We start from the raw sequence: 22,904 nt of genomic DNA on the forward strand, positions 1-22,904 counted from the left end.
GCATGCAAATCCTACTGATAAAACTCTCCCAAGATGTAAGTCAGTCAACACACAGTTGTAAAACATACTGTTAACATACTCAGCATTCAAGCGTAAGAAAAGACCCTTAGATCCAAGTTTCATTCTTTCAACAAATGGAGTCTCTATTATTAACAAGGGTCTATTTTTATGAACATCTGGTATACTGTTACATTTGCATTTAGGCTTTTTGTATTAAAGTTTCAATCACAAAATGCGAAAAATGGAACTGTTGAACTTTTGCGTATGTGAGTCACAAAGCAGAACATTTTATTTGAAAGGTAAGAAAGTTAAATAAAATGAAAAAAGCCTTTTCAGATGCAGTGTTCTGAATTCAGCTGTCTCTCTCAAGTAAGTCAATAGAAGAAATTCTGGTAACTAAATTTCTGTTGACACTAGTATCTTAAGAACAGCTACTTAAGCATTGCAGATCAGGCACGAGTAAAATATATATTTGTTTTTTCCACTGACATGTGCCTTTGTTCTTGCCAGTCAAAATGACTGATTTCTAGTACAGTAACTCTATCACCACAAGCCTGAATCCCATCTGTTTGAAATTTTGTACTGTAGACTGCAGAAGAAAAATGCACACGCTAAGAGGTATTTTACTGAAGGCAGAATGAAAGAGGTTGGATTTTTTAACAGGTGTGTATCAAACTTCTGTTTCTCATTCTAATACTAATCTATACATTATTTAGATATTCAGATTTCAGTCAAGCAGCATGACTATTAACTAGGACAAAGGTCCTGCTTATCACATGCCATTGGAGTTGAAGTGACAAAGACATTTACAACCCTAACCAAGAGGCCACAGTGCTCCCAAAATGAAAAATAATTAAAATACAGAAGTAGAAACAAAAGGAGAAACATGACTTCACACTGCACATTTACTAGACACAACAGTAATTAAAGATTTAGGAAAGAATTTGAAGACTTTCAGATCTTTAGAACACCTTTCTCACAAAACACTGAGCTTTACAATAGGAACTACTCACAAGGCACAGTTTATCCTCCCCCATCAAGACACAGCCTACCACCCCATGGCATAGGTCGGGATAGCCAGCAGCGTCTCAGTGATCCTGTTACCACCCAATATACAGACAAGCAATGGTCCCTCATTCTTACTCATTACCATCTTGTGATGGTTTATTCTGAGCCAAACCACTGACAGCCTGTGATGCTGCAGAGTGCGTGGGTGGGTGGATGGGTATACGTGTGGGGAAATGTTAAAAGTGAAATTCAGCAATAAAACTAAGTCACCTATATTGAAGCTACTCATTGATCAGAGCGTAAGACACTTCTGACTATGTAAAATAAAAATGCATGCAAGTTATCTTCTGGTAAAGAAAAGCAAACACTTCACTGGAGAGTGCTGCTGATCTTCCTTACCTTGCGTTTTCTTTTGGTGTGAGTGTAACTTCTCCATCTAAAGCAATATCAATCTCACAGTGTTCTGGTTGGATTCCTATACCAAAGAGCTGTATATCCTGAGAGGTATCTGCACCAACTCTTGTGTGATCCTAGAAAATAAGCTGTTACTAAGAGACAAGCAAGCTATCACTGTTTATGTAACTAAGAAAATATTAGCTAAAGCACTGAGACTGCACAATCTATGCTAAGCACTTCTATAGAGCAGAAATGGTGCCACAGCAGATTTGAAGACTGTAAAGGTCACACACAAACCGTTCTTCTGTTCTGCACTTTATCTTGATACAGTTCTAGATAAAGCAAAATAAAGCAGCTGACACACACACATTCTCATTTAAAAATATTTTCAGACTATGCTTGCATACAAGCAATAAATGCAAATACCGAAGAAAACCAGCCATGTCATATAGGCATATATACCAGAGGACAACATGGATAATAAAACAAGGTGCACGGAGTTGGCTGCTTTTTGGAAAACAGCTATATAGCAACTCAACTAAACATACTAATCTCTACATAATTTCAAGTCATACTGTAAATTCTGCTGAAATGCTTTGCTGTTGTTAGAGACACTGTGCTTTATTTGCTACTGTTCAAATACAGAACCCCCATCTCAACCACTAAAGCAGAAAAGTAGCTATAAAAATAGACAGGATAGTCTTTCATATCTTATTGACAAGGAGCTCACATTTCCTTACAAACTTATTAGGTTTGTATTTGACAGAATTTCACTCTGACATGAGACTATGATAAACAGAATGGTATGAAAGCTAATGACAGTAGGGAAATACATTTCTGTAAATTTTTGACAGCACTTTTCCCCCCTCTTCCTCTTTTTCTTAATCTTTTCTGTCATTGAAGACTATGTTTACTCTTACTGATTACTAATAAACATCATCTCTTTATGATTAACTCGTTGAGTATTTAAAGCAATCCTCAGTTCATGAACAAAAAGAAGCATCTAACACAAGGCTCTCACTTCAAGTTCAGCTCAAAAGGCAATTCTGTTCACACTCTGTCTGGAAAAGCTAGAATTTATCTCAACACTGACACACACTGAGCACTTCTCCCACTGTTGGCAATCAGGAGATCAATTAGGAAAAAATGAAGCTGAACTGCAAATGGAGAACAAAAGCCTAAACAGTAGGAGGAAGCTTATCCTATTTTGCTGCAACTCATCTTAAAAATCTAAACACGCTCTGAATAACAAATGGAGCTAGAAATTCAAAACAATAAACAAGTGTCCTTTTGTTTTGCGTAAACACCCTGTTCACATTCTTACCTTTAAATAGTAAACCAAAAGCTCATTGAGTGCAGGGTCTGCATTCAGGTTCACCAGGTAACACTTGTCATCACCAACCTTGATACCTGAAGACTCAAGGGAAATTCCCATGCTCTCTAGCTGTCTTTGCCTCTCCTGCAAGTACAAAAATAAGTTAATCTTGCCTGCTGCAATATGTATAGAGAATATCCAGAAACAAGGGGAAAAGACAAAAATCCAGAGGAAGTCTAAATAGCTGGTGGGGAAGACAGCACAGTCCACTAAAGCTCATGAAATTCAGCTGACTTGCACTAGATGAGTATCTGGCCTTCCCTCCTCAAAATTTCTGAAATACCTGTGCAATTTCTTCTGTTTTCCTTAGCTTTTCTTCCCAGGTGACTGTTAGCTCTTTTATTAGTTTTTCAGATTCTTCCAATTTTTCCTTCAGTTCTGGTGCCTTCATGGCCTAAGAGACAGAAATTACCAAAAACCTTCAGCTACTCTTCCCACTGCAACCTCTGCTTGCACAAGGAAACTGAACACAAGCAACATAATATGAAATGCAACAACTATAGGCTTCAACTATATCCCCAAGTTTTTCATGCCAGAAGATGAAGAAACAGGTGACTTGCAAAGGAAGAGGGCAGTATCAACCTATAATGGGTCCAGATCTGAAATAGCTGAAGATTGACATAGCTCCAGAGGCTAATGATACCACCAAAATCTCCGAGCCTGGCCACTCAAGCTTAAGTGCCTGTATAAAAATATCTGAATATTTAAAAACTTAAGTCTTGGCTGTCTGAAGTTCAACTGTGAAGTCATTCTTCCAACAGTAGTTTCAAATACAAATTCCTCTCGATATTTAGCCTTCCATTCTATCTCGATTTCGTAAGTGTTCCTAGAGTCGCATTAAAGCTTTCAGACTGACCCTGTTGATTACCTTCGGAGGAAGGCATGCTCTGGAGCTAATGCAGGCTTCTCATTTTACAATAGGAAACAAAAGCAAAGGACTCGAATATGTCTAGTGCCAAGTAACAATTTAACAGGCTGGCCTATAACTCTATATAACTGTTTTTAACAGAAGATATGACAAAAAACTTTTTAAAAAAATTAGTAATAGTTTGGACACCTTCCTACTGTTTGTGTTCAGCCACAGTCCACCAACATAATTAAGAACATGCTACAGTAATATTTTCTGATTTAAAATATGGCATTAGAACAGACTTTTATTTACAAAGTGAATGGCTCCTTTTTCTTAAAGCAGATTTTCCTATTTCAGCCTGTAAGGAGCTGTTCATACAAGGCACACTACTCCTTAAATGAACATGAAGTTTAAACACTGCACAAATTTACCCTTAGACACACTTCTGTTCTTTTTCCACCAGTATGTTGTGTCTTGCCTGAAAAGATAAAAAAATATTTTCCTACAGTGCAGTGCCTAATTTCTCCAGCTATCACCAAGTAAACCATTCTACCCGATACTTTACGCTCCAAGTAGAAGTATAAATCCAAGATAAGCGGCAATCACACAGTGTTAACTGTTAGGCAGTAAAGCAAATTGCTGACAGTTTCAGTGTTGCAGTTTTGACAACTTTGTATAGATTTTCACAAATGTCAAGGATAGAAACGTCCCACATATTTTGTGGTCCCATACCAGATTTACGGCTTTTCACACTTGTCCATTTGACATCATAAAATTATATAGTCCACCAATGCAAAAAAAAATTCTGCTAATAAGTCTACAGAATGTAGTTGTACCCTAGCTCTTATCTGTGCTGCATCAATTACTGCTTGACATAAAGTTCTTCAAGAACAGTCTCTTATTCAGTCTATTCTGACAAGGATCATCATCACTACAATGTTGTCCTCATTTAAAAGCTATTAAAAAATAAGCAAACATTATGTAGGACTTATTTCAGGAAACAAGGTTAATTATTGTCCTGGTTTCATCTGGCATAGAGTTAATTTTCTTCACAGAAGCTAGTGTACAGCTATGTTTTGGGTTTGGAGAAAGTGTTGATAACGTACTGATGTTTTGGGTTGTTGCTATTTAAAAAAAAAAAAAGGCACAAGACATTTCCTTTCCTCATTTTGTAAGACTTAAAAAGAAAGCCAGTCTTCCAGCCAGAGTTTGACATTTCCTTGGGAAACTCTGTTTACATTGTACTGTGAATACTGTTACCTCAGCTTGCGAGAGCTGTTCTTTCAGTTTTTCGACTTCTTCACGTAACTCTCTGATGACCCTAGCATTTGGATCTTCATTCACCACAGCATGATTAACTATCCTTTTGGCTCTGTCTGCATATCTCAGAGTAGAGAGTGTTTCTTCATAGTTGTCTGCTGCTGGACTAATTGTGGCTATCATGGCAGTTTGGCTGTTTCCTCCCAAGTTGTCCTGCAGAATGCATCCAGAGAAAGTTTGAGGGTTAAAAATTTTTCTAGGACTATACAATGTCTTTACAAAGACAATCAAAATACAAAGCTTACTATTTAGTCACTGAAAGGTACTCTGGATATAAACTAACCAGTATGATCCATAAACATTTCCAGCCACCTCCACCAGCTTTGATTCCACTATGACTGAAAATAGACAAATAGGACTTTACATAGAATTAAAATGAGATAGCTGTCCATATTACTTGGAACAATGAGCTCCTTAGCTCATTTCTTTAAAAAAAAAAAATTTAAGTCCATGTACACAGAGGTATGCTACAACGATCCTACGAACTATTAAGCTGACATCTTGTGAACAGGATGAACAGAAAGTATTAATTACCTTGAGAAGCCAAGTGAGTACAGAGTCTCTGTAAGGCACGAACTTGTTTTTCCCCTTCCCTGCCGCTTGGTCAGCGAGTGATGATATAACCAAGCCCAGCGTTGAAAGTGATCTATAATAGCAACACAGCAGAACAGCTTTAACACATATTCAAAATGTAGATGTAATAAAACAGAGAAAAGAGGATTTCCTAAAGAGTTTAATTTATGGTCTGCAGAACTTCACATCTGATTTTTAAAATATCGGAATAATTTAAGTTGGAAATCACCAGTGGAGATCAGCTAGCCCATTGCCCTGATCCAAACAGGGCAATTTATTTATTGAAGTTACATATTTGGAAGAAAGAAATGGTTATCTACAGGGCTTCATCTCAACTGATACTAAGATCAAGTTTCAGGAAGACTAAATTGAAATATTCAGGTATTTAAAATAATTTGAAAAGTGCAAAGCAGACTCCTTCAGTACATGGAGAATCACTGCCTTTGATTAGGTATCCACCTTGTCTCAGAGACTAAAAATCTTTCTATCTTGGACACTGCCTCATGACACTGCTACGAGTCAGTGCTGGCAGCACAGCAAGAATCCCCTGTCTTTAGAAGCAACGTTTTAAGAGCACTGGCTCAACAACAGACTAAAACCAAACAATTCTTTAGCCATAAGGAGGCATCCTCAAGACAAAGCCAGCTATGGTCCAGAAGAACTAGTCTGCCGGGTGAACCAGTAACTAATCAGCTGTCACACAACAATGGAAGACTGCTCATCAGAAGGGACTGATTAGGAGGTCCCTTGACAAATGGGTTCATTTATAACTGAGGTGGAGCCTCACTAGCTTCTTGTGGGGGGAACAGATCAATCAATCTCTCAGTTACAAAAGTGTTGCACAAGCATGAAAGAGAAAAGCCCCCAAACTGCCTAGCAGCCAGCCACATCCCAAGCACCACTCGAGAACATGAAGAAAATAACAGACAACTTATTCATTTTGGTACATGTACCACTTCTACCAACAGGGGTAACTGTGTTAGCAATCTCTGCAAAGCATATGTGCACTATATTATCCAATTGTTATATAAGCCTGTGTAAATTTTAAGTGACATCAGGGCTCTTCGAGTGAGTATGTTTAAGGTAATGAGCTGGTTCAGGAGCCTGAGAACATTAAACAGATGCCTAAAGGGTTTTAAAACAGACAGTGATGAAGCCCAAGAGCATACTGGTCTGTCATACTCATGCCCAATTATCCAGCTACTCTTTATAACTACCAAATAAATCATTAATTGTACTGTTCCACTCCATCCTTTTGAGCTTTCTTTTCCAAGAAGTACTACTATTTCAGTTGATAGGCAGTGTTTGCACAATATTTGTAAGAGGGCCCTAGTGCTGCTTGAAACTACCAGTAGTTCAGAAATAACATTTAGAAAATGACAAAAATGTTGCAGAAGAGTATTTCAATAACACGTGAGGGTAAGGTAACAAGAACCATTACATGTGTCACAAACAGTGTCCCATGTTGAATAGAGCACCAAGTGGTATGAAGATATAGCATAGACCTGAACACAAAATTAAAAGAAAAAGAAATTTAAGGAGAGGCTAGGCAATCTGATCTCCCAAGAAAGCACTCAATTTTGTAAATTTATCTATAGGACAACTTCCCAATTCACCTCTGAAAAAAGTACAGTAAAAAGGACAGTAATTTTTAGTTTGTGACCTAAACAAAAGCCTAACAACCTCTGAAAGTTTGTGGGGGGAGGACGGGGAAGGGAGAATTGGTTCTTGCCTCCCATCTCTGGTCTTCACAGACGGAGATGGTGAGAACAAACAGTAAGATGCTGTATCCTGCTCTGTAGCTACCTCCTACAGCACAACTGAAAAGCATACTCCCAATGGAGTCCACCTTCAAGAAGCATAAAGTAAAAAAAAAAAAAAAAAAAAAAAAAAAAAAAAATCACCCTGGCCCACTTTCCTCTGATTCCTCTTTCCCTCTTTAAATGATGGAAAACGTGAAAACCAAAGCCAAAAACTGAGGGAGAGGGACGAAAAGGACAGTCAGAAGGGAGATAGGAAAAACAGGGATTCAAAAAGGCCTATCACCGAAAACTATTTCACAACAGGGCTGCAACACCAATTTGAGTTATGGGTGCTGCATTTTAATAAACAGGAAATGATAAGCTACAGTTTATTAACACAGGATTAAAAGATGTGATAATATTTCTGCTCCTCATAAATAGCGATTTTATTTTAAGACTAACTGTTAACATCTGCAATAAAAGCCAAACTGGAGTCATTTATGTATTCTGCTTGAGACTTTGTAACACAAAGCTGTTTAAAGACTTTAAGGAAAGCAGTAAAAGAAACGGCTGCCCAACAAAGTAATTACAGGACTCATGGGCTGCTTTGCTTCATGCTAAATGATGCATCAGAGATCCGTCATTACTTTGATCCTATCTCACACTACTTACACAATGAATCAAGCATAAGGCCTAAGCCCGTAGCACGCGGCAGACCGAGGCAGTTCAGAAGCAGCAGAGTGAACTTCCGTGCTGCAAGAGCATGGGAAAGTGCCATTTCTGCACATTTTCTGTTCTCCCTGTCCCTATTCCTCAGGTACCACCAGTCTGCCCTTGCTCGTGGGTGGCGGGAAGCTCACACACTCCCACTGGGAGCCTGAGTCAGGGGCATTGGAAGGGAATCAGTGCTTCCTCACCTCAGGGAACAACTCTGTGCCTAAATGACACCCATTCAAGATACTTCTGTACAAGTTACAACCAAATTCTTCAATGAGCAGAATCCACCTTTCTATTAGTTACCTCTGAATACAAAAACCCTCCCTAAAATCAGCTTGGAGCCAGATCTGTCCCAACCCATTTCTCCTCCACCCCCCTTACATTTTAAAAGCAGCTTCTTGCATTCTGAAGTTAAAACGACAACAGCTATGATTTTACTAATCAGAGATAAAATTGCAGACTGCTCACAGAAAGTATTTTTCTTAGCCACTAATTGACAGCTTGTTTATTCCACTTCCTCCTACTATTGTATTCTAGAAATTCTTTGACTACACCACACAGAGTTGTTCAGCACCTCATTTTCTACACTCAGTATAGGAACCAGCACATCTTGGGGAGGAATGGGCACATCCAGCTTTCTTATGAGATCTGGTTAAGTCCCCTGAAAACATCAATAATAAGGAGAGCAGACACTCAGCACCTTCACCAAGGCAACTCTGCATCAGCGCTGAGAAAAAGCAGAAGTAATCTTTCTTATGACTTTATGGAGCCGTTAACAAAATGACACAACTCTCCATTGCTTCAGTAAGCGAGAGAGCAATCCATCGCCTCCCCTCTGCAACATGCCTTCCTCCCAAGACAGGAAAGAGTGTTTACAACGGGATGAGCTGTGGGACAGAAGCAGCAGCTACTGGAGCCCTAGCCAGGTTTCAGGCAGAAAACAAAGAGCACGGAAACCTGCAGAGACCAGCTGAATGTCACACTACGCCGTTTTGGTATGCACAGCTGAGTGTTCATTTTCCCTGTCTTCTAAATACTTAAACAGTTATGTTACTTCCATATTCTTCTTCAAGGCAATGAAACATAGCACAAGCAGCAAATTTATTTGCCAGGTAATTTCAGCAGCTCCATTCTTGATCTCATTAAACATAGCACATGCTATCAGTCCAAGCTACTGCTTTTTCATAAAAGAATAAAAAAAAAAAAGGAGCTGACGTAGTAAGGTATATAAAGCACACTGTATCACTCCAGAAAAGATTATTGCCTTTCTCTAATAAGTAAGGTGCATCACACCCAAAAGATTGTACACAATGTTCTCTGAAGAACTAGTCTGATAAAACATGCACACCAATTTTGAGGCTTCCAGTAAAAGTCAGACTTCATTAAAACTCCAGGTAACAGCAAAAACCTAGCAGAAGACACTAAGCACAGCACTAAGAATTCTCTTTCACCTTCCATCCCTGGAAACATTCCAGGTCAGGCTGGACAGGGCTCTGAGCAACCCGATCTAGTTGAAGATGTCTCTGCTCATTGCAGGGGAGTTGGACTAGATGACCTTTAAAGGTCCCTTCCAATCCAAACTATTCTAGGATTCTATCATTCTACCAGTTCCAAAAGAGATTTCAAATAAAGAATGCTTAATAAATGGACTAAGTAACAGCAATTTATACCATATAATAATTTAATTGATGGGAAATTGTAGAGCTGTCCACTTTTCTTTTAAAGTATCTTTTACAGAAAAGTTTGGTGCTTACATCTGAAGTCCTCTATTGTCAAAGAGGTTCAGCATGAGCTAAACAACTTTCCCCTACTGCATCGATACAGTAAAAGTTTAAAACTGAGTAAACATCCTAATAGGAAAAAAAAAAAAAGGAAGTTTTTCTGTATCTATAGCTACATTTGCAATTTGTTAATAGCTGTTGGGAGAGTTAGCATTTGAATTCTTCCCCAAGAATTAGAAGGAAACATTTAATTTCACCTTTGTTTATGCAAAATACAAATACAGTTTCCAGTAAATCCAATCTGAATTTAACTAGTAACCTGTGCAGTAAAGGTACAATACCTGCCATTAGGCAAAAAGAGCCACATCATTTCATTTCACAAGGACTATGCCAGCGTGGCTACCAATATGATGCATTAAACATCAAGTAGATTAGAAATTAAGTAGAAAGAGCAAACATGTTCAAACTCTAAAAAGAGGTAATTTAAAATAATTTTAAGTATGAACGCTGTTCAAACACACTTTGTGCTGCTATTGTTAACTTAAAACACCAAAACGTTTTGTGACATTTTAAAATTAAATTGAAAAAGCAGTAGTTTTTATTGTAACAGTTAAACTTTCTTTCCCAGGAAAAATTGTGTATTTAAGCCAGTAGTAATAGTGTGCTAAATTCTTGCTTTTAGGCAGTAACACAGTAATTATGGTAAAAAAGTGCCATGAAACTTGTCATTGCTTGAGTACAAATGCCCAAGGCAATGCTAAACTAACACAGCTTCATTCTGATCTGGTTTTCTTAAACTGTGAATTATACTCTTACATATTTTAATGCATGTTGGAACAAAGCCATTCAACTCTGCAACTTTGCATTCTTCCTTTAGCAGATGATGAGACAAACATATGAGCCTCGGGACAGGGTGTATAAATGAATCACAAAAGGTATATGCTTAATTAAAGAGCGCTGCTGTCACTTTTTCCAGATAAAATTCATATAGCCTTCATTTGAGTCAAGTGTGAATCAGGGTCCCTACGCCAATGTAAGGAAACACATGGTGTTTAACACAGAGCAGCTGAAAGAGCCATATCAAACTGCTTTTGAGGAGGTCTCTCATTTGAGCTGACTTGTGACAAGCACACCATGAGAAGAGGCCAAGGAAACAAATGATTCTTAAAAGACTAAGCTTTACAATCTGCATATGCCAATGTCTTACTTGTTTATGTTGCTGCCTTCCTTCAGACGTTCTCCTGCAGCTCCCGTTTTGGACACTCTCTCGCTCCCAGCCAAATCCACCAGGCTGACCTTGCTGACTTTCTCTCCAGAATTCTGCACAGATGGGACATGGGAGAAGAGCAGCTAAGAAATGCCAGCACAAAGTGCTAACATGTCTGACACTGGCACCATGAAACACTGTTCTTCACAATAATGTGGTTAAAATATCAAATTCAAGATATGAGAGAAGGAATTCTCAAGAGTTTTTATAGCTCTTTAAGAGTCATTCATATATTTTCTAGTAAAGTGCTGAAGCGCTAATGAACCAGAATCAACCGTGTGGTAACATCAATAACCTTACTGGCAGAGTAGGTCATTAAAATACATCAACTTCAGTAACAGTTAAGACCTAAGACAGGTTTCATGGTGGCAATATAATCTTAAAAAGTGATCCAACCGTTTGCTTTATCTGGTGTTCTTCCTCACTCTTCCAGGGTTCCCTCAATCAATTGGTCTTGCCAATATTACTTTGATTACTGGCCCCCATGGCATTGAAGGTAGAAGCACAGCTAAACAGATAATGTATGTGGAAGAGGAGGGAAGAAGAATTCACCACAACTTCATAAATTAATCAACAGAAATACATACACCAGAATGCAGGTCATAAAGTGTCTGAGTCACTATAATATTGAACACAGCATGAGAGCGGCTGCTTTCTTCATTCATGTTGGTTGCAGCAACTGTCCGTGATTTGTTTCCCTCTGACATCAGTGACTCAATATCCTAGAGCAAAAAGAGTGAAAAATGATGCTAGGATAAAAGCAAGCATTGTGCTTGCTGAACAAAATCCCCATCTAGATGGAAGGGTGTGTACATGTGGGAGAGAGGAAGAAGGGAAGGTAGAAGTAATGAGAAAATTCTTTGCACATTTTGAGATATATTGGCACAGAGGGTATATAGTTCCACAGAACAACGTTAAAGCACATCTCTGTTCTGTTGTACTTAAAAGCCCAGCAACTACATTCAATGCACTTTCTCCTTATCTGCTGCTGAAATAAGTTGGCAATACCCACATTAAAAATCATACTGTTTAACGCCAGTAATCAGGCCAGCACAGATCTACTTACACAAGTGAACACAATGCATCTCTTCACTGAATTGCACTAATACTATCTTCACTTAATTGGCTCAAAGGGTTACCTCACCTGGAGATTGTACCTTCCCACATATGTGAAAACAAAGATGACTATGCCGACTCTGATACGTGTGCTTGCTGAGTCTTCCAAGATAGTTTCACTAAAGTCAGCCAAAAACTAGGTATGAACAAAGTTTCCTAGAACTTCAACAAAGGTGGTGTGCTTTCAAAGTACGCAATTCACCATAAAAGCTGTAAAATCACTCTTTACAACTCTGCAATGTACACAGATGCTTCAGAAAACTAAAAAGACCCACAAAAAGGAAACATGGTTCTCATTTAATGCTACACAAAGAATGAACATTTTTTTTTAAAAAACAACATTTCCAAATCAGCTTCGTCATAAGAAGAAAGGCCTACGCAATTCATACAACTGCACTGCTTTAATTGTTTCCATTACAGCTATAGTAGTTCATTGGCTTCTACAATCCTCATTTATTTGAACACATTTTGGTAACTCAAGTGGGTTCAGACGCTGTCATGATTTAAGTTATGAATTATATAAGCCACGCTGTAGCTCCTCATGCAATATACCTGTATAAAATAAGAGGTCGTATTTTACAACAAAATCAAAGGAATTCATGCTGGAAAACTAATATTCTTATTTTGGAGGTCTCATATTTCCTGTGTCAAGGAAACATTGTGTTCTTGGTGTATACTATATGCATTGAAAACTGCAAAATAAAGAGATAGCGCTATTATATTTTTAACTAACATAAAGACAAATGCAATGCTTTTACATGAAATAACTACTCCTGAAGCATTAGAGATCTTTGAGATTGCCAGAGACCACAAACACTCAAGAACCAAAATGTCTGGACAGACACTAGTTTATCTCTTATAAGATTCCTACTGCTTATGTACATAGGTGTTATCCATAAACTTGTCATTGGTTTAGATTTACCTCAAAGTTTGTAACAGCCAGCTGAGACAGGCCATCTACATATGGTCCCAACACTTTGTGCTCTCGAACCTTAAGGGACTGACGACTCCTACGGAATAAAGTAGACTTTATGCATAATCTTCTAGTGTGAACTTTATTGAAAAACAAAAATTATAGTATGAAATGGTAAGAATCTTCTATATAGCAGAAGTCAATTTATGTCTTTTAATTGTAACAGGAGGAAAAAAAGTCTTCCAGAATTGTTTTAAACTCAAATTGAGAATAAAGACTCAAATTAATCTAACCAGTTTTAATCTATATACGTGAATTATTTCTAATGCACCCTCTCACCCCAATATTTGTGACTGGAACAAAATCTGAAATGCTTTATCTGGCAGAAAGAATGATGACAAAAAAGGAGAGCAAGTCCCCCCCCTCCCCCCAGAAATTTGCTAAAGCTTCAATTCTTCTTGCATTTTCCACACTTTATTGACATATATCAAGTAAGTCTCAAATCTACCATTTTAACTAGCTTGCATACTTCTTCACCTAGTGCAATTATTTTCAAGAATAAGAATATATACCACATATCAATGCTCAGCCAAAAAAACCCCCAAAACTATCAAACTACCTCTTCTGTAGACATCTCCAAGCCAGAGAGCCCAACTAGTATTTTTGTGTAGACAAAACGGAAAAGTGCCATGAGCATACTCTAGAGGTGCTGGCCTTCCACATTTAGAAAGTTCAACGTCTAAACCAGGAGAACCAAGTTGTAAATAAGCTTCAAACTCCTTCTAGTTGATGAAAATTCTTACCTGAATGCGGTCTGGATCATACGGCAAAAATACCCCAGAATTTACTTGTACATCGTCTTGCTTTCAGGTGGTAAACTACTTCATACAGCATTTGTTTGCATCATTATGATGATATCCTAATATTTAAACTGATCCATGCCAGTTACTACTTCGTATACAAGCTTTGCATGGTTATTCACTTCTTTCTGATGTTTGGTATCTAATCCTTTCTAAAGAAGTCATATAAACATACATTCTGAAAAAACCTCCTCACAGCATCACATAGAATCATTAAGGTTGGAAAAGACCTTTAAGATCATCAAGTCCAACCATCAACCCAACACCACTATGCCCCCTAAACCATGTCCCAAAGTGCCACGTCCACACGTTTTTTAAACACTTCCAGAGATGGTGACTCCACCACCTCCCTGGGCAGCCTGTTCCAACACTTGACCATTCTTTCAGTAAAGAAATTTTTCCTAGTATCTCGTCTAAACCTCCCCTGGCACAACATGAGGCCATCTCCTCTCGTTCTATCGCTAGTTACTTGGGAGAAGAGACCAACACCCACCTCACCACAACCTCCTTTCAAGTAGTTGTAGAGAGAGGTAAGATCTCCCTCAGCCTCCTCTTCTCCAGACTAAACCACCCCAGTTTCCTCAGCTGCTCCTCATAAGACTTATGCTCTAGATGCTTCAGCAGCTTCACTGCCCTTCTCTGGACACGCTCCAGCACCTCAGTGTCCTCCTTGTAGTGAGGGGCCCAAAACTGAACACAGTATTCAAGGTGCGGCCTCATCAGTGCCAAGTACAGGGGCACAATCACTTTCTCAAGGAATTCCAAAAGTCATTTTCACTTTTATAGTTTCAGAAAAAAATAAGGAAGGCTGTGGGGGAGAGTGAAGTTACTCACCCTTTCGGGTCAAGCAGATCTCTGACTTTCTCATTGTAGATTTCCATATAGGACACTTCAACTTTAAAAGTATGAGAGTCGTTTTCTTCCACAGAGATTCTCTGAAATAAAGCACAACAGAGCCGTGGGATCAGACCCAGCTGCTCTGCATTGCCCATCATTGAAAAGGATTTTCCTGAACCTAAAGGAAAAAAGGAGAAGAAAACGCTTTAGAATGTCATTTCTGAGCTACTCATCTGTTCATGAAGCATATGTTTTAATTTTCTTTTTATTCCTCCAGAAGCACATATCAGAACAATGACATGCTATTCCAGACAGATAGCTTGCTCTCTGGACCACAAGGTACAGGTAAACAAAACCAGAAATTATCTTAAAGGTTTCGTGCAGCTGGGCCATTACTTGGGACCCCTTTGAACACACTCAAACACAAAAGCCTGAATGAGGCTTTGGTATGAACTACTCCTTTCAGGCTTTGAAAGTGGCCCCAACAGGCAGTAACCTGGAACATATTTGCAGAGCTGCTTTAAGAACTTTACATTGTCACTGGCTGTGCTAAATGTTTGACATTTAACATTATGATATTTCAAAATACATTTTTTAAATATTATCTAGCTTAATATTTATGCTTTGTTCTTCCTATTTCCCATGTGCACAAAGTGTTCTTCCCCTTTTGCACAGGAGACTCACCTGTCTGTCCATAGGCAAAAATACAAGCATTATATCCCTGAAAGGCCTTTTCAAGAATTCCTTCTCCAAGGCACTTGAACACCACTTCTTGACCTAGAAAAGAATTAAGTTTATTTTAAATTGAAAAACAGACTAAAATTTACTGAAAGCAAGAAGAAAAAAAAAAGTGTTGCAAATTATTTTTTTTACTATTGAGAGCATTGATGAACAAACTACTTCACGTACAACTGAGTGACAAGTCCGCAACTGTAGCCTGAAACCAGTGTAACAGCTACCTCTGTATTTAAATGTATTGCTGATTTTCCTGTGAAGGGAGCAGTTCTTCAAAAGGTATCATGTAAATTGAATGTTTAGAAAATAACAGAGATGTCTAAATTTTATATTATTTAAGTGTAAATTTTGCAATTAATATACATTCTTTAATCACAAATTATACCCAAAAGAGTTCTGGAACAGAACTGCAATGAAACCCATTGGTGAACTAGGACATAAGAGGTACAACAAATATCATGCCCCATGGCAAGGTTGTGCTGGAACCAAGATAAAAACATTCCGATGACAGTCAGGCAGGAAGCACATATTAGGAGTCTAAAAGACTTTAACAGAGCTGTTTGAAGATATATTCTGGCAAATCCGTAGTTTGAAATATCAACTGCAGAATTTCATAGTCTGATAATTGTCTCCTTGTGCCAGGCAGATTTTAGATGTGCTTCAGTGTTTTAGATGTAGAAGATGAAAATAGGCAAAGCGTGGTTGTTGTGTGGTTTTTTTTTTTAATAGCAAAGCCCAGAATTTGTACACCACAAAAAGGGTCAATGGATTGTCTGCTTTGAGCTCCGATCAGAGAATTACACCAGCTATGCGTACACCCAAAACAGGCAGAGCTGAGCTACGGACAGTATTTATACACCTTCTGGTGTTTGGTTTTAAACTTAGGTTCCCTGCCTGGTGACTTTCTGAACAGCTGTGATCAGCTGCATCTCTTTTTGTAAGTTAGTTTCATCAGTTGTCAGTTACAAGAAATTATTTTGTACAGTGGATGTAATAGTGACGTCCATAGGCTTCAAAATGGAACATACTGGCATTAAAAAAATAAGTCTAGCTACACATTTATACATTGCATGACAATATTTACACTCTATGATCCTTTAGTAATTGTCAGCCCAGAAAATTCTTGCAGAACCACCTGTGGAATGATTTACAGACATGTAAACAGGACTAGAAAGTACTAAATTACTTTTCCTTTAACCTAATTTCTCTTCTGCTGTAAAGGAAAAACTAGTGCAGTGATGTCCTATCAACTGGTCTTTGTGTATCTTTCCAGTTGTATTTCTAAAATCCCAAAAGTGTCACTGCTCCTTGGATTAACACAGTTCAGAAATGCTGAATACAGGAATTAAAAACAGAGAAGAATCTGCTGTACTGGAATAACTCCATCTCCTTGCCCATGCACATTCATTCACTTCTCATTCAACTATGATCATTTTACACCTATGCTGAGAAAGCACTGTTCAGTAACCTGGAACTAGCCATAGAAAATGTTAAAGTACTGAAGAATGAATGAAGAAAATGTAACAGTGGAAGATTTTAATAAGAATGTACAATACACAAAAGTCTGCTTTCCAAACAGCTCCTGAGGGCACATTCTGAAGTTTCCAAATATCAAAGAGGCAGGGAGCCACTCACTATCTTGCTGAGCAAGAATGCAACATCAAGCAAAGACTGAAGCTGATTATAATTATTAAGAGGAAAAATAGCATATATATGCCACAATGATTGTCAGAAAAGGAAAAAACTTTTATTACCCACTTATGACCAGAAATAAAGCAGTAACCTCTTCCATGTTTCCCAAGAGAAGAAAGAGATATCAAAGTGTTATAAAACTGCACAGTCATGATAACCATAAGATGACCTACAGAATCTCTTACTGCTAAACACCAGGAAAGGAACTCAGTTCAAATATCACAGGCAAAGCTGGAATTTTTTTTTTTTTTAGAAGAGATTTAATTTTCAAATGGTCAACACTAAAGCTGAAAGTCAATCAGACACTTTCTTACAGTTTTTAAGAGCTCAGCATTACAAACATAGACAAATGGGTCATTAAAAAGTGATGTTTATAGTAACCAGTCAAATTAGCATGGGATAAAATCAAAATTGTTTTTAAGTGCCCTCACAGAAAAGAACACAAGATTAAACTTCAATTATGGGCATTTTATTCATTCACTAATGCAATGCACTGTTGAGGGTAGCAGCATATCAACCATGAGAAGTTGATGTTTTTCCTTAAGCAACCTCACTGCTTCCCTCATTAATTTTATTAGTGGGTTTGCAAACTGCACTTTGAAGCTAAACATCTTCTCTATCTACTGAAATGGCTGGGTATTTAAACAGAAAAAATATAAAACGAGAATAAAAGTAGCAAAGTATGGCAGTGCACATGTTAATAATGGCTATTAAATTACGAATAATTCTAAAATAAAACTTTCACATTATCTGCCCAAAGACCTATACATGAAAATCTTAGTTGGAATCTCTGAGCCAGCATGAATTATTAGAACATTTCATTCAGAAAATATATTAAGATAATAAAAAGTCCCTGAAAACACAAAGATAAACCAATACCATGACATGCAAGAATACTGCAACACACAACATTTTCTGAACAAGATATTTAAGCATTCTCTCTCATAGCTCTATGCTCTTTCCCCTTCTCTTCCTCCAAATCGTTCCCTTACAGTTTCTGAAGTCCCACTAGGGAGATCCACTTTGACAGCGTTCCTAGGGAAAACTACATGTTGCAGAGGAACCCTAGGTCTGTTCTCACAATCTGCAAAATGAAGTCAATGACATTTACAAATACAGTTCATATGTTCTCAGTTCACTAGACTGGTGACAGCAGACAGAAGAAAAGGGAGGGGAGGAAAAAGGGCCACACCCTTTCCAAAACTCCCTTTTAAAAAGGACAGTTAACAGTTTTAGTCTTTCCTAAGATGCACTCATTTAGTGACAAACACATTCAAGACATACTGCAACAAAATTTTGTTTCAGTGTCTGGTTTCCAGATGTCTAGTATTTCTAGTTCACAACAACTAGTCGATCTGAAATAGGGATAACTGTCTCATATTAGCACAGATTCATTCAGCCAGGTCATGACCACAATGTTATGACACATCGCTGCTGTTCCTGAACACTCTCCTTTACACAGCAAAAATAGCTAGAAACAAATAACAACTTGTTATGTACAGCACTGAAAATTCAGGGCTCTTTATGGCTTAATCGCTAACCCAGAACATTTTAATAAGCAAATCTTAACAGCAATAAATTGCAGTTGGTTCCATGATCTAATAGTTAAAATAAAACTTGGTCTGAGGAGTTCAGAATTATTAAAAGCTCTGCTAGATAGCAGTTTCAAAAGAATCTCTCTAAAACTTGAAAAAAGAGGTCTATGGTTCACCTTAACATGAACCTAAAAGCACAGCAGCTACTACTGCAGCTTAACACTACAGTATTGCCAAAGCACTGGAGTCTTTAATGTTTAAAAACTTTAATCCACTAAAAGGTCTCAAGTACTACAAATTAGGTGCCACAACATCTACATTTCAAGTGCCTGACCCATTCTGTACTAAAGCCATACGGAATAATTAAATTTCCTCAAAAAATATGGTGTGTGACACAAAATTAAGTCATACATACTACATAGTCTCCTCTAAAAAAAAAAAAGTCAAGGGAACAGCAAGACAGGGATAGGCTTCTCCCACATAACAGCTTAAATAGGTGGGCCTGAGCTACAGACACTCCTGTCTGCTCAAAATCCACATCTGACAGTCTTTCATGAGGGCAGAAGTGTACAGTTCTTTAAGCCACCTGCCTGGTTTGTTTCCTTTTAAAAGAGTCTCTGGAAGGGCAGTAGTGAGCATATATATATTTCATATAAAATTAAAGCTTAGTCAGGTGCTTTGCCTCTCAGGAAAATGCAGCCTGCAGAAACACAGATATGAAATTTCAGGCCAAACGTGATGCAGCTTAGGGAGTTTAAGAAAAATCCACGGTCAAGTCAATACACTGTGAGGTCCTTGGAATGGACCTGCCTAAGCACTACTGTAGTTATTCATACCATCTCTTGAATCCTTCCCAAACTGAAGGGTTTCTTTTCTTCCTTTTGAAAAGTTACTTTACTGCAGACTTCAATAGGCTCTTACTGTTGTCTAGGCTTGTAAAAAGAATTCTTTGTTCTCATCACTGAGAATTTCTCAGTGTCCTCCCCCCTTTCACCAAAATGCCAAGCTGTTATTTATGTCTGTGAGCTCTTCAAGGCAAGCAGGTGTGTCCTTATCCATGAACTGACTCTTGACCCATTCAAGTCAAGAAACAAACAGTAAGATGAAGCTATTTTGCTTACTCTCAACACACCTATCCTACAGCCTGTGAGGCAGAGCTCATCCCTTTTCCAGATGAAGGCAAAATCATTCTGTCCTATAACCAAATTCCTCTCCCTCCTCAAAAATCTATTTCATTGACCCATTTTTGGTTTGTGGTTTGTTTTTTTGGTTTTTTGTTTTCTTTTCAGATAAGAGACTCATATACTCACCAAATACCCAGCTATGTCTTTCAGAATTAAATCATCATAAAAAAGGCTGAGGAGTTAGCATGCAATGATCAGACCAAACCCAGAGGTTTGCAACTGTTCCTGGCTTGGAACAATGCAGCCACAAATTGTTCATAAACACACAGCCTCAGTATTTGGAGTAATCCTCTGCCTGCTAATTGGTTGGACTAAAACAAAACACAGTTTAACATAGACACTTCCTTTTGAGTGTTAAGAGCGAGTTCTGCATCTTGCAGTCTCTAAGCTGGGATATCAAGTTGTTAAAGAGCCTCTACCTCTTGGAGAATCAGAAACCAAAGCACCACTTCCACAAAGGTCTTGTGAAAGAGCTTACTCTTCTTCTGTGTTCCAGATGCCCTGCTGTCTTCACGAGAGATACAGTCCTGCAAGGGTCTGCAAAGATGCCCTCTCTAGATGTTTTTCCTCACGTGAGGGTAACCTTCACTATTAATGTTAGTGATACTGCTGGGTCATTTTAGAATTTAGAATCCAATTTCCATTTCAGTGGAAAAAAATTTTTTTAAAACGCAATTCTGCTACTAAGAGCCTACTTCTGTGTAAAGGATAGTTTAGTGCTTTGTGTGCATAGAGTTATTGAAATTTAAGTTAGAACCTAAATACACAGCATTAGGTCTTCACAGCACCAATCCCCATGTTTTCAAATGCTAGAAAGAGAAGGCAACTTTCCAAACTGGAATAAGAGCCGTTGATACTTCCTGCATATGAGTTCAGAAAGAAAATTAACACATACAAAATAAGCCCTAGCTTCAGACAAAAAAGATGAAGATAACTCACAGAATGAGTTCAGTGTAAAAGAAAGAGATGGCTAATCGCATTTCAGGGTCAGCCCTGCTCTTCCACAGCCTGAGACTTTTTACCAATTACCCATGTGATTAAGTTTAGCCAAACAAGAATCTTGCTCTTCTGCAAGCAATATCACTAAGTGCCAGCAGTATTGTAGATCAATCACCAAAGTGAAAAATAAAACCAGACCATAATCATGTGTGATAGCTTTAAGGATCCTGTAACAAATGTGCATTTCCAGGAGAGCGCAGACTTTGGTTTTGTTGACATTAAAATTATAATATGGAAGAGTTAATCACATAAGTCAACACATTATTCAGACGTATGTTGTTTGTGATGCACACCAGTCTGTGGGTTTTCCAATGTCCTATGTGTCAATCGACAAAATCTTTAATGTAATAGGATATACACAACAATAGATCTATTCAACTTAATGCAAGAAGAGCATGTTTTGGTTTTACACAGAGAGCAATGACTGATATGCGAGCCTAGCACTTGAGAATTTCTTGTTAAACCTTCCACTGTCACATCTTCCACTGTATTTCTGTGATGAAGATAAAAGGGTTTTTCAAGTAATTAAATTTGTCTCACATACCTTTTTTATTTCAAGAATTTTAATTTTGAAGCTCATATATTACTTACACTTACAAACACTCTGAACTTAGCTTTCAAGCTTTATACGTGTTTTTTTTTAATTGTGCAACTAATCACTGCTCTTGCCCATGATATTAAACTCACACATCCACATACAGTTACTTCAGGCAGGGAGCATTTAATGCATCTGTCTAGCTTCCGGATCAGCGCCCCTTCTGTAGTCCAGCATCCAATCAAGAAATTACAGTTTATCTCAAAAACTCAAGGCTGTCAGGTGGCTTGTTTGGACTCTTTAAGCTTGTTAATTCTGTATCAGCCTCTAGTATGATCTCCAGACTTAGATAGCATGTGTACTTGCAAGGCAGCTAGGACAATTGCTGTTTGTTCCATGAGGCAAAGGAATTATCAAAAAAACCAAACCACCCCAGCCAAAACCAGTTATCATATTTTTTTTTTAGTACAGTAATTTAGGCCAACCTGTGAAAAAAACCTCAGGGTACCTTAATACTACAAACATATAAAAACTGCAGTCTTGCCATTTTGGCATTTGGTTTGTTGGCTCTAAAACAAGAAATGCTACTGTAGTAACAGTTCATGCACAAGCAAGTGAACAAGCCAACAACCCAGTAACTTAGGCCCGGAACAGTTTTGGGGTTTTGGTGGGGATAGGCGGGTGGGTTTTTTTTGTTTTTTACTTTTATTTTTATATTCTGTCAAATTCATTATGTTTTAGAACATAGTGGGCGGGAATTCACAAGTTAACTTCAATACCATACCAAAAAAAAAACCAAACCCCATCAACTTAAAAAAAAAAATCAAGAAATCAGTGAAAGCATTGTTTTTCATATACAACTCCTGAAGCTTACATTCTCATCATATTTCTGGAAAAAAACAAGGAAAACAGTCTTGTTTTGGTTCCCCGTCCCAGCAGGGACATTATCTGGAATGGGCAAAAAAACACCTTATAGCCTCTTGGCCAGTAAGAAAATGATAGAAATGCAGGCGACAGCTTTCTAGAGTCCAGTCCAACAGGGGTTCATCTGCATACAGATAATAAAACTTCAGTTCTCAGGTAAGATTAATTCAATGGCAACTTCTGAAATAGGCTAAAGAAATCTAGGTTTGACTCAAATTAAAAATAAATGGACCAAGAACCCCACTTAATTCACACAGAGATGGGTTAAACTGAGACAGAAACAAGTTTAACTGGTTAGGGGTGTTTCTCTGGTCTATCTCTTCTCTACAAGTGGGTTAGCACCATGGTGCACCCAATAGGTGCAGCTCTCACCTGCACACTCGAGGCACATGGGGCCAAGATCTGGGTGCGTACCATCATGTTCTTCCTTTAAAAGCAAATGGCGGTGCTGCATGCACCAATGGCTCTACCAGCCTGAACTATGAATACTGTGCAGTGCATCTATCCAGCACAAACAGTCGCTGAAAGACAAACCGACACAAGTAAGAAATAGAGAGGAATCTATGACCAAACGCAACCCCCGAGACTTGGGATTTGATACCAGG

The 22,904-nt window shown here is 38.1% G+C and overlaps 1 protein-coding gene across 1 annotated transcript in view; it reads right to left on the reverse strand.

The window, feature by feature from the left end:
• The window catches only part of KIF13A (kinesin family member 13A), a gene marked incomplete at both ends in the record, with an annotated part of 97,147 nt that overhangs the window by 18,891 nt on the left and 55,352 nt on the right, over positions 1-22,904 (reverse strand). The window contains 10 exons of the mRNA XM_081996461.1: positions 1,408-1,538; positions 2,729-2,863; positions 3,063-3,173; positions 4,890-5,102; positions 5,484-5,595; positions 10,910-11,022; positions 11,557-11,691; positions 13,008-13,095; positions 14,693-14,873; positions 15,380-15,472. Of these exons, the coding sequence (XP_081852587.1) occupies positions 1,408-1,538; positions 2,729-2,863; positions 3,063-3,173; positions 4,890-5,102; positions 5,484-5,595; positions 10,910-11,022; positions 11,557-11,691; positions 13,008-13,095; positions 14,693-14,873; positions 15,380-15,472 (1,312 nt within the window). The remainder of the gene's footprint in view (positions 1-1,407; positions 1,539-2,728; positions 2,864-3,062; positions 3,174-4,889; positions 5,103-5,483; positions 5,596-10,909; positions 11,023-11,556; positions 11,692-13,007; positions 13,096-14,692; positions 14,874-15,379; positions 15,473-22,904) is intronic.

The sequence above is a fragment of the Phaethon aethereus genome (assembly GCF_964289735.1).
Source record: "Phaethon aethereus genome assembly, chromosome: 2".
NCBI classification, from domain to species: domain Eukaryota; kingdom Metazoa; phylum Chordata; class Aves; order Phaethontiformes; family Phaethontidae; genus Phaethon; species Phaethon aethereus.